The 12,624-nt window shown below is 40.9% G+C and overlaps 1 protein-coding gene across 1 annotated transcript in view; it reads left to right on the forward strand.

Moving 5' to 3' along the window:
• The first annotated feature begins 1,292 nt into the window (after positions 1–1,292).
• Positions 1,293–12,624, forward strand: part of hs6st3b (heparan sulfate 6-O-sulfotransferase 3b) — an 85,762-nt gene continuing 74,430 nt past the window's right edge. The window contains exon 1 of the mRNA XM_006788419.3: positions 1,293–2,300. Coding sequence (XP_006788482.1) covers positions 1,753–2,300 — 548 coding nt within the window. The 5' untranslated portion in view covers positions 1,293–1,752. The remainder of the gene's footprint in view (positions 2,301–12,624) is intronic.

Consider the following 12,624-nt stretch of genomic DNA (forward strand, 5'->3'; position numbering starts at 1 on the left):
GACCGTTATTCCTACCCGAAAGAACCGGAAACCGGAAAACAAAACGAGGCCTTTAATTATTTTCAAACACCGTTTTTTATATTGTTTATACAGACCAGGCGAGAAAGGTCGTTGTATAATTTAATTAAATTAGATGATAATGTGGCAAATTATTCTGGCACATTGGCAGACAGCTAAAGAGACAGACGCTGAAGCTCAAGCACTAGAGCATGTTGTAGCAACACTAGTAGTGAGTGATGCGTGCGCGTGTGTGAGTATCTATTGAATCTCCAGTGTGAATCTCCAGACACTTCCTGTAGGCTGTGAAAAGGAAAAATCCAAAACAGTGAATCCAAAAATTAACCGAAGTTGTTACATTACGTTTAGAATAACTTTTTATTTTTCTAGCCTTCATAATGATAGTGATAATAATAATAATCATTATAATAATAATGTTATAGATTATTTGAACTACTTTAAAGCTATATCAGTTATCCATTCATTCCTTTTTTTTTTTAGTTTTATTAGATTTCCCTAAAGATCAGTAAAGATTGTTATGTATGATTTGTTTTTGTTTTTTTGTTGGGGGGGGGGGGGGGGGGGTGTTTTTGTTTTTTGTTTTTTTGTTTTTGTGTGACCCTACTTTGCAAATGTACCCGCAGGGAGACATTGTTGCCCGCAGAGAGACATTGTTGTTTTCACATGCTTGTCTTGTCTTCACATGACCGGTAAAGTATTATGTCCAAAATGTGCAGACTATTGTGTTGTGAAGCAGGCTATTACTTTAAACTCAATTTCAACATCACTTTAAAGGTGCATTTAAGCCTTTCTAAATTTAATAAGCATCAAAACGTCACTATAAGGGCAGTTAGCCAATATAGTGACACAAAAATAATAGGGTTACATGACTGAGCTGCAGATAAATGAAAATAGATGATGGAAATGATAGATAGATAGATAGATAGATAGATAGATAGATAGATAGATAGATAGATAGATAGATAGATAGATAGATAGATAGATAGATAGATAGGTTGGAAGGTCTTTGTATTTAAATGTGAATAAATCTCAGTATTGTCTCCGTTCAATATCCGTGTGGGCTTCTGGCTTCGCACTGTGTTAAACAAGATTATGGGATGGACGGGATGGGATGAGGAGCTTTCCCAGCCCAACCGCGACGAGAGCATAACGCCTATTTGTCGGCTCGGATGCAGCAGCATCCTCTCAAACGCACTGCTTCAGTGCAGTCAGATCTGTCTCAACCCGTAAAGGATGCCGTACCCTGCCGGAGCATTCATGCAGCCTAACAAGAAGCCGTGCGACATTTCTGCAGAAATAAGTATGAAGATGCACTGAACCACACTGTGATTTACACTGCATGGAACCAGCACTAGAAAGAAAGAGGGAGTCAAACTAAAAACTCTCTCATCCGACTGCTTCGTTTTCAACTTGATACCGAGGCATGGGAGTCGTCGGCTTGGATGCAGCTCCACACCGGCTTCAGAAGTTGGACAGGCAGAGATTTAATTGCCATGACTCTTGAATACGGACAGGACTTCCAACGCAGTGCAGACGGCGTGCAGTATTTTAGAGTCCTTAAGGTGGACTTCTCATTTTGTCTGGGTGTCTTTGGAGAGTATTATCTGATCAACGTGTTGCATTTAAAATATAGGCATCTTTAATCTGTCTGAGGCATGGAGGAACATTGATCTCCGAAGTGTCCACGGGTGCTCCTTATTATTCACAGTAACGGAATGAAGACACTATCTTGATATGATGGATGATAGATCCAGTAAGCTCATTTTAGTTCCTATTTTAGCTGTCCTTTTTGTTATGATAGGTTATCAGTACATATGTCCCGCTGGCAGTAATTCATGCCACTTTAAGACTGAGGAGAAATTTAGAGGGGTGAGTCTACTTTCAACCCCTTATCAGGACAGCGATGATTTCTACAGAGATCAAGACCTGGAGGATGACAGCCCTCCGAAACTATCGTCGAAATTCAACTTCACTGAAAGAGACCTTGACAGACACGTGGAGTTCAACATCAAAGGGGACGACGTGATAGTGTTTTTGCACATCCAGAAGACCGGGGGGACGACTTTCGGGAGGCACTTGGTGAGGAATATTCGCTTGGAGCAGCCGTGCGACTGCAAGCCAGGGCAGAAGAAATGCACGTGCCACCGACCGGGGAAAGAAGAGTCCTGGCTCTTCTCCCGGTTCTCTACAGGCTGGAGCTGCGGACTGCATGCAGACTGGACCGAGCTTACGAACTGTGTCCCTGTCATTATGGATAAGAAGGAGGCCCGGAGGAATAAAAGGTAATGCGTGAGAGTCTCTTACAGAAATGCACCCAGTCCCCACAACCCTGGGGGATGCAAAACAATAATGCCCAATTAAACCATGTGACCATAAAACCCTTAATGAATTCAAAATGTAAGTTTTGCCTTTAAGGAAAATGCACTGCCTCTCTTGAGTGGAGAAGTAAGCGGGGATGGAATGGGCACAGGATGGGATGGGTAGGTCTACTCATTGCTATTTCCCTGGAGGGCTTATACAGTTGTCACATTAGGTACAGTATAGTGTACATGAACTTTTTAGGCATCCCCTGTAAGAGGTGAGACTGGAGATAGCTTCTGTAGCTCACTGTAACAACATTCATATACTGTTTTTAAACCTCTAAAATATAAATCTCCAGTTAACAGTTAATTGTGCTTAACACCTATCCAAATAACTACTAATATAACTACTAATATAATTCAGATAAATCTCCAGTGATACAACCTCCTGAAAATGAACAGAGAATTCTATAAAAGCCACATACTCTGAATCATTCTTTGCCCAACTTTTATCCTTGAGGTGTTGATGAAGTTGTAAAAAGCTCATGCTCGAGTGCAACTCCTACATCAGGAGCTACTCACAATTCTCTGTGCACCCTTGGCCTTTATGTCTTGCGTTGATGAGTCCCTCTGAGGTGTTTTTTTTTCTTTGTTGTTGTTGTTGGCACGCAAAAGCAGTGCGCCACTCCCGTACCACATGAAGTCTCCTCATTTGAAGCCATCTTTTCTTCATGACTGAGTTCAAATTTTTCCAGGATGTTTGTTTGTTTGTTTGGTTCTGTGATGTCACCTCACAGGAAATGCGGAGAAGACCTGCTTAATTCAAAACCCATTATCCGTCAGCGTGTTGTGTGGTAATTACAGTTAAAAAGACATTTGCAAATGCTTCTACTAATGTACAGTGTTGTACAATTACTAAAAGTGGGTGTACTGCAATGAAGCATCCAGTGGATGAGCAATGCGTGTTTGAGTGTTTTCGCTTAGCAAAGTGGATATGTGTATATTTTCGTGCAGCTTCTAGAGTCACTGATTCTTTTAAAAAACTGCAGTAGAAGATACTCGTGCAAGTACTACAAACCGAAGGTGTACTGGCCAAATGTCTTGTTACATTTTTTTAAACTGCAGACAATTTCCTTCTCTGGTTCATATATATATATATATATATATATATATGTGTGTGTGTGTGTGTGTGTGTGTGTGTGTGTGTGTGTGTATATATATATATATATATATATATATATATATATATGTATATTACACTGAAGTACTTGAGCGCATGATTTATTTCTGCTGTGCCAAGTGTTTTCTTTACTCAGGGAAGTGCTCACTAGATGCGACAGCTCTTCATTTCACAGCTGCAGCATCCATTCTGCTCTTACAGTCCTCTCATGCCTTGTTCCTCAGTGCGCTCCCGCAGCATCTATTCTGAGATTATTCTGCCACGACGACCGAGACTGTTGGCAGACACATTATGTTAGACCACCTCACTAACCAGCCACTGCATAAGGCACATTTATGTGCCATTTGAAAGAGATGACTAACAGCGTTATGCAAATTTTATCCTCATAATTAATTTGTGTATGAGAAATGCCTTAAATTATAATATCATAAATGGTATAAGGTCAAAGTTTTAAAAAAAAAATCACCCTCGCCCAGCAAAACATGCCATTCGTAATAAAGAAAATACTATAATCCACTTAGAAAAATGTTTAGTCCACCTAAGGGCACGCCGAAGGAATGCCAATACTATATCACTGCCAAATTTTGATGGTATGGCCTTGTTTTGTGGATGGTAGCCTCTGAGATTGAGTGGCTGTCTGAGATTGAGTCCTGAGTATACGACTTGCCGGCTCCTGAGGAGGCAGTAAGGGGAGGCCGGGGAAGGAGGGCTGTGATGGCACTGCCTGCATGGCATGGTGTGGCCTTTTCAGCCAGGCGGTGCGTGCTGCATGGCGAGCCAGCCGTACGGCCCAGGAAAGGTCAGGCGTGTCAGACTGGATCAGCGTGTCCTGCGGTGTAGCTCCTCTGGAGAGTGCTGTCAGTCAGGGGAGAAGCGGAGCAGGCAGGCAGCCTCTCTTCAGGGACTTTTTGGAGAAACATACTTCTAAGTGCTGTCCTCTTAAGTTGCTTTGTGGAGAGCATCACAGTATTACCTTGTCTGCTGCATGAATTTGGCTGGCTGAGCAGGTTGTTTTTCCTCTCAGGCGATTTCAGAGTTCTCTGCTGAGGACTGCTGTTGGAATTATTTCTGATTGGTACATGTTCATTATCTAACTCTCCAGTCAGGAGTAACTCATGCAGATGTATTCAGTGTGACACTGGGCTGCAAAACAAGGTGCTGATTTTGAAAATGTATTTAACGCTAATGCGCCAAGAACTGACTGAGTAAATGATGTCTTCAGAAGCCTGTGTAATAAAAGGTTAGTATTAGAGAAATATCTGATGTTCTTCTCCACTGAAATTGAAGCGAGCTCAGTGTGATATTCTACCACCAGGTGCAGCTGAACATCTGTCACAGAGATAAATAAACAACAGCAGAACTTTATTGTTGGTCTGAGGCAAATAAACTTGATTATAAAACTCTCAAATGAATTAGCGTGTCAGTCACTAAATGTATGTAACAATAATCTGATTTGTTCTGTGTATGAGAAGATAACAGTAAAATGAAAAAAAAAAATCCTTTAATAAAATGACTTAATTTGATGTTTACGATGTTAATGCTAAACACTTGCCATAGTTTGCAGAGTGTATCCACTCTGAGTGAATCCACATAATCTCTAAGATCTCTCAACCAAAACCCAGAAAAATGCATTATCTTTCAAACCAACACTAAAAGACTTGCACTGAAAAGTTTATCAGCTATTTAAAATGTGGGGGTGGGATCTTGTCATTTTTTCCCCACATTCTTCTTTACATCATTCATTTTTCACAGCACCACCACAACAGCAAATATAAAACTATACTTCTTTAGTGTTTGACACGCACTCGAGCGCTGACGTGATAAAACAGATGTTCTGGTGATGCTTTTGCACTATTCATCAGGGTCACCATCCTGTTGCATAACGTTCACAATGTCAGCATCTCTCACAGTCTACAGGGCAGATCGGATGCTTCGGCAGAATTAAGGCTTTGCTTGGCTCTCGCTGTTTCGGCATTTGGTATTTTAGTGACATTTAATGGTCAAGTCTTTGAATTAGGGCTAAGCTAATTTGAACTTTATGGTACCTTGTCCTTTTATTGTATCGAAGCAATATTTCGCTTTAGTTGAACTTTTGTGATGCTGGTCTCGTATGAGTTCAAGCACAGCCAACCCATTATGTGCAAATTTCACAGATATTAATAATCATTTTTACTGTCTGGAAGTTTGGTTTCGTTTTGAATTCATATAAAGTCTTCGCTGAATTTTGGTTCAGACTGTCACAAACAGCTGGGAGTAAATTTCTTTTTCAATCAGTGATTGATTCTTGTATTAATTAAGCACCATTTTACATCATTATTGTCAGATAGATGTACACAGCAGCTGCCAAAGCACAAGGTCAAGAATATCACAATAAATATGTGAACATTTTAATTAATTGCACAGCAAGAACAAGACACCACATTTCCCAGCTGTCATTAGCAGTGTTATATATGTGAATTAAAAACCACCTTTCATCCAGGGAAGTGTGCTCTAGAAGTAACTGACAAGCTGATACAAAGTAAAGCAATTTGATAAATACATAAAAAGCCACAAAATAGGCAAATATTTATAAAGGTTATTAATAAGATTTTGGTTAAACCATTCGGTTCTCTTTTCATAGTTTCTTTGCTATTCATAATAATAACCCTTCTTTAGAGCTGCTGGTGTGCAGATCCATCTGCTGTCACTTCCCTGAGGCCTGCTTCTGCAGCACAAATCCATTAAAACTGGGATGCGTGTCTCATTTGAACCATTATTATTTGATATTCTTTGTTATAACTTATTAAGACACTGCACAGATGCACTCACTGTTAATGTAAATGACTCATCCTTTTGCATAAGCAACATTTCCACCTACCAGTTTCTGTCTGTTTGTGTTTGCAGTATAGCCACATTTCCTTAAAACCTTCATTTTGTGCATATTTGTGCAGCCCATAAGCATCCACGTGGAGATGGAAAGATATTGAGAGCACTTTTTGGACAGCCCCCCCGGTTTCACTTTATCTTATTTCCTCCCTCCTTTTTTGCTGTTGCCTCGTGATAATATCACACATATGCTGATGTTGCACTTTTTATCAATTATACAATCTTCATTAGCAGCTTTCTTGTTGCGTATGCATAATGAACGCTCAGTTCAGGAGCACAAAGAGACCAGCGTCAAAACACAGCACGGCACAGACCCTCGTCGATGCTCTGATTGAATGAAACGTTGAAAGAGAGCGAGAGAGAGACATGTGCCTATTTAGCAATGTCCTCTACTGTGATTCTGAAAATCGATTTCTAGATCACGGCATCCTCAAGGTTTTCATGTTATGTGGACTGTGTTCAAAGTTGAGCGTATTGTGTGTCGGCCTGAAAAGGCAGAGATAACGAAGGATTTGAAACTTGAGCAAAATGATAGCACTGTTTGGTTTTGGGTCTTTTTAATCATCTTTTATTGTAGATTATCACCTTGAAAATGTGGATACATCCTAGTTGTGGAGTTACACATTATGTGTCTTTGTGTTACTGTAAATGCACTATGCAATATAAATTGTTCTATTGGAAGCTGAAGGAAAATATCCTCTACATTATGAGGTTATTGGTATTAATATTAATGATTACTTTAGCTTAAGGTTTGACAAGCAATAAGGTGAAGCAGCTACCAGAATAATTCTTTATTCATCAGTAATATGGTGCCACTTTATTAGCACATGAAGCTACTTTATCCCTGTTTCCCAGAACTGTGAAAGTTCCTGCCAAAAGCATATTTTTTGCCCACCAGTCTTCAAAATAACATATTCACATTCCCTTCATTTCTACAGCAGTCCAGCAGGAGCAGTAACCAGTGTTATTCCTTACTCACCCGAATGACATGCCCGAATCCTTGGCTGAATAACACCCCACATCATATTTTATTCATAATAAGTGATGCAGAGAGGGCTGCAATTACTGTGTGGTCGTTACCACTTACAGCTCTGATCAGTGAACCGTGCATGTCTCACTCTGTCTGCTACCTGCGTATGACATCTACCAATGTTAGGCATATTCCTGAATCAGCATGTGGGAGGGGAGTCATTAACAGCCTGACCTAAATGAACTTGAATGCGGTGAGCAGCTGTATTTTACATGTTGTCATCTGCGTTCCCGCTTTTGTGTTTACAAAAATAGCTTGTCAGTTTGACTTCATCCAAGTCATGTTGTAGTTTTTTTTGTTTTTTTTTTCATTTCACGGGGATCGAGGTCGTATTGACTTTGAAAACAGCAGCACGTAAAACAAATGGCTCCTCTTTCCTTTTTTTTTGGATATTCATTAGAAGGAGCTGCCATTTTTCTTCTTTGTCTGACCAATGCGCTGTTAGGCTATGTGAGAATAAAAAGAATAGCATTCATTTGAAACTTTCGTTAAATACATAACATATCGTAACAACAGATAGAGCATTTCTCTTGTTGCTCTCTATGAACTCAGACTTTCTGAGCTGAGTGGAGAAGGGAAAGTGCAGACTCGCTGAACCAGCAAGGTAATGGATGCCCTCTGGGCACAGATGAACCTGAATGAGGAAAGTTGAGCAGATTTACAGTTCCGGTCGTATCTTTGGATGTAGGAGGCAAAGTGCTCATCAAAATGATGGGATGTTTAGTATGTGTGAAGCTGAGAGTGCCGTTGCAGGCTTTGGACTTCCAGGGTGCGCAGATTGCTTTTCCTGTGTCATTAATTTGAGTCGTCATTGCTGGCAGGCCTGATCCAGTTGGTTTGATAATTAAGCATTACCTCTACAGAGGGTACAACAGCATATGTCAAGCAATTGTTCACCAGTGTGACAAATAAAATTCAAATTGGACTATGTAGGGGGAAAATATGAGTGGGAAAACAAAGACTCGTTTGCGCAGCAGCTTTTTTAGTCGCTTTCGAGGGTAGATGACATTTTTGAGAGGCCGAACCATTCAAAAGCTTGACCAAAAACACATTTTTATTCAAATTTCAGAATGTGCCATTGCTTTCATATCAACTATTTATCAGATTAATCAGATTGGCATGCTGTTATATCATTTTATTTTTGAATTGCTTTGTCACTACTCATTGCCATCTTAATTGGACTTAATTGGACAGAGGACACAACCAATCTGGACGGCAACCTGACTCGCCACGCAGCTAACACCCGGACAAGGTGTGGTATCTCCTGGTTGTTGGACCTCGTCTGGATTGGGGGTGTCCTGTTTGGTCAAGCCTTTGAAGTGTAAGTGGAACTGCCATAGCAACTACCCATCTGGGGAGGCAAAAAGTCAGAGTAATAAGAACTTTTAGCAAAACAAAAACAAAGAAACACAAAGGGCGTGTAGAGGGTTAGATGCAAGGGACAGGGTGAGATGGAGACAGATATTCTACAGCAGCGGTCCCCAACCCCTGGGTGATGGGCCGATACCGGTCCGTCAGTCGTTTGTTACCGGGCCACAAGTGTTGATGCTCAGCTGTGAAATTTATGGTTTTCAGGGTTTTTAGCAGTTTTTAGCGTTATTATTTTTTTTTTATCATTTTTATCATTAACTCGGTTTCCCTGGGTCTTTTCCCGTCTGATGTGAATAAATCTTCTTTTTTTTTTTGGTAGTGGTACTGGTTTCATTTTGTTGTATTTATCCGCGACACCTTAAAAGCTGGTCCGTGAACATATTGTCGGACATAAACAGGTCTGTGGCGCAAAAAAGGTTGGGGACCGCTGTTCTGCTGTCTTGATCCCTAAAGGGAACAGCCAAAAGAAGAAGCAAGACAAAAAATAAATACAACAAAAAACAACTGACATTTGCTTCAATCTTGAAAGGGGTCAGTGTTAAATAGCATGACTGTGAAATAAAACCTGCCTCCCTATTAGTGTGACTGATGCATAACATATGGTGTATTTCAAGAGATTGTGCATCAACCATTGCTGCCTGATACGTAACAAACTGTTGCACTATTGTTTAGTGCAGGTCGATTAAGTGATTACATTCAAAACAATGGCCCTCATAAACCCTTGCAATATTAGCATTTGGGGATGGGGGGGGGGGGCTGTTATGGATATTTGTCATTGTCCCTTAGCCTGAACTGTTCGAGATGTGGCTTAGTGGGATTTTCTGCTCTAAGAGCCACTCTAAGTAATGAAAACTGCTCAGTTTGCCAGGATAGGTTTTTGGATTCTCTGGTGCCGCTGTCAAATACTTGCTGGTCTGGCAAATATGAATCTCCAGTCCTCTGATTCAGCTCCTATAGTGTGATTAATAGTTAGCTTGGTGTCAAGTGAATGGCTAAGAGCCTCCAGTCACAGTCTTCTGGAAGCTGGTTTGCAAAATTTGGTTAGATTTAAATCCCCTAAACTTTCTTGTTGTATCATGTCCCGCAGTGCAGCACAGTCACTTTCACAGTGTCTCCATTTATAACATTCGCTCTTTTCATGATTTAATCCAAGCCATCACATACATAAATACCCTGCTTTATCTCTAAACTTTGTTCAACCGTGATCTCTCAGTGCTGTCACGGAGCCAGACTTTTACTTACCGGTCAGCTTTTGATCAGAGTGAGAACACCTGCTCGACTGAGGTAAAAAGAAAAGGAGCAAAGCGCCTCACGCTGATCTGTGTGAATGTAGTCATCAGTGTGATGAAAATGAGTCAGCTGGTGCAGTGATTCAAAGATTCTGTGTTTAACGTCCCCATGAGGCCTATTTCGTGGCTGAGCCGCTGAAAATGCTTCTATTATCAAAGGGGCAATTAACTTTGGCTCTGTTCCCCTCTAATTGAGAAAAGAACATTCTAGTTCTGTACAACAAACAGTCCATAAAAAGTAATTGTGCAAAACTAAAAGAATTTCCCCATAAATTCTTTATTATTTGCTGATCGGGAGCAGCCGGGAGCAACCCGATCAGCACGCTCATGAATATTGCTTTAATGACATTCGTTGTTCCTTTGTAACAGCGTCTCAGCTTTTTGTGCTGTAGTTAAAAAAAATAAAACTGGCTTTAGCCTCTTTTAACCAGTTTAGCAATTTTGAAATGCAAGACCCAACATGACTGAATGCACAAAGCTGTTTAAGCTTAATTTGTAGCTTTGGTTCATATAAACAGGTCAAGTAGATCGGATATGCTTTGTGTCGTCTCTTCTTTGTTTGTGTGTGTGTGTGTTGTTCATACTTATGCCTGGACTTGACGTAAATGACATCAAACATTGACTTGTAAAATGCCACAAAAGGTGCCTGGCTGTGTTATTTCTCAACTGATACCTGTAAGGCCCAATGAAAAGCCCGTGCCAGGAATAACAGCCTCTGGAGTTGATTTATTATAACAACCAGGAGAAAGGTCATCTGTCCTTATCTGGGGCACGATGGTGACAGGTAAGTTATACAGTGGGGAGGCTAGCTAAAACTGGCTGCCTCGCACAGCTCCCCAATTTGGATTCAGAGATTGACGGAGTACCTGGCACACTTAAGAGTGTAAGTGCAGGTGGAGTCACCTTCACAGACTAATCTCCTGGCACAGAGGAGGGCGACATTCTCGCTGTTGTGATGCTGTAATAGTTAGTGCCGCTTGGCAATGTGGTGAAATGAATAAAACTTTAGCTCTGCGCTTCAGGGCCGCCTCACTGCCGGGAGACGATACGTTCCTTGCAATGAAACGGTAATCCATAAAATATGTAGAGCTGATAAAATCTTTACTGCTGGTCTCCTCTGCATCTTTCCCATCCTGTGGCATCAGCCAGACTTGTGAGAGAGATCTGAATAATCTCACTGAACAGATTGCAGTCCAGATTGCCTCTTAAATTTCTGCATTTATAAATAGGCGAGTTCCTTTTTTTTATTTTTGCTAAATCGTTATAGATACTTGATTAGCAGCATCTCAGTTTTATTGATGTGGCATACAAAAAATCTAATCTAAACAATTTTCCCCTGTGCAACTCCCCATGCATAGCTTTTCCCCATCTATTTAACATTCTCTATATTTTTTTTAATGAGTGTGAAGGCAGAAAGCATCTAAAGCTGTTGTGTATCGTTGTCTGTTATGGTGAATGAAAAATAGTTTATTTCCCACTGGAAAAGGATTTCCTCCTTTAGATCAATCTCTATTCACTCCCACCTACAATATTGCAATATAAATTGGGTCCCAGGCCACAGTATAATAAGTATGGATTGAAAATGTGCCCTAACAGTACAGGACTAGAGAGGAGACTAACATCTTGCGGCATCACGGAGTGCTGGTGTGGAACAAATAGCATTATGTCCCAGCACGTGTTGTGATACAGCACATCAACCTCATCATAGGAATCTGATGTCCCTCAATGTGAGCCAGTTCTCTCGAGGGGCCAGATGAATGGCTACAAAACAGAGCTTTAAATCCCTCCCTCAAATCCAGGGATCAGTTAACTTCCCATCAATCCCTGTTCTGCGATGAAGAGTGGACTTTGCTTCATTCATCATTCCGTGTAAGCCTCCCCTCCCATGTTTGGAATCTGAGGTGTGAATTTGTTTACTCTCTCGCGCTCCGAGTGCGGCGAGAGGAAATTGTTCTAACGCTGGTGGCATTTGCTTCACTTGTAATACCGGGCGTGCCTGCAAATCAGGAGAAATTATGGAGGGAAGAAAAGTATTAAGTGCCTCCGAGTGTCTCCTTTTGAACAGCGCGCATGAATTATCAGGAAATGGCTCTTTTCCTCACAGTGTCACCAGTTTCAAGAATGGGTATAAGCTCACACATATTACAGCCAAACTACAGAAATTAACATTCAGTTTTCACACACCTGCTAAAGACAATATAATGAGGAAGCCAATTTGGATGTTTTGAGAGCTTTCAGCACCAACATGCGTTGCTGTTGCTGGGCTGTTTCGGGTCTGGCAGTGCAATGCGGGGTGCCAACATGACTAATGGGCCTAATGTGGAACCTCTATCGACTTGCACAAAAATACTCAGGGATTGATTTGACTGCTTATGCCACTGCCATAATCTCCCTTCCAATGATACCGTTTCACAGCTATTTGTACTACTTTGTGCTGCCTTCTTCTTCTTCTTTTTTTTCTTCTTATCATATGAGAATATATGCTGCTTAGTTCAGAAACCATATGTGGCATCGGTTTACCTTGTTACCTTTGCATGACAATAATGGATGTGGCTATATGCAGGTAACAAA

Source organism: Neolamprologus brichardi, chromosome 16 (assembly GCF_056152115.1).
Source record: "Neolamprologus brichardi isolate AB-2024 chromosome 16, ASM5615211v1, whole genome shotgun sequence".
NCBI classification, from domain to species: domain Eukaryota; kingdom Metazoa; phylum Chordata; class Actinopteri; order Cichliformes; family Cichlidae; genus Neolamprologus; species Neolamprologus brichardi.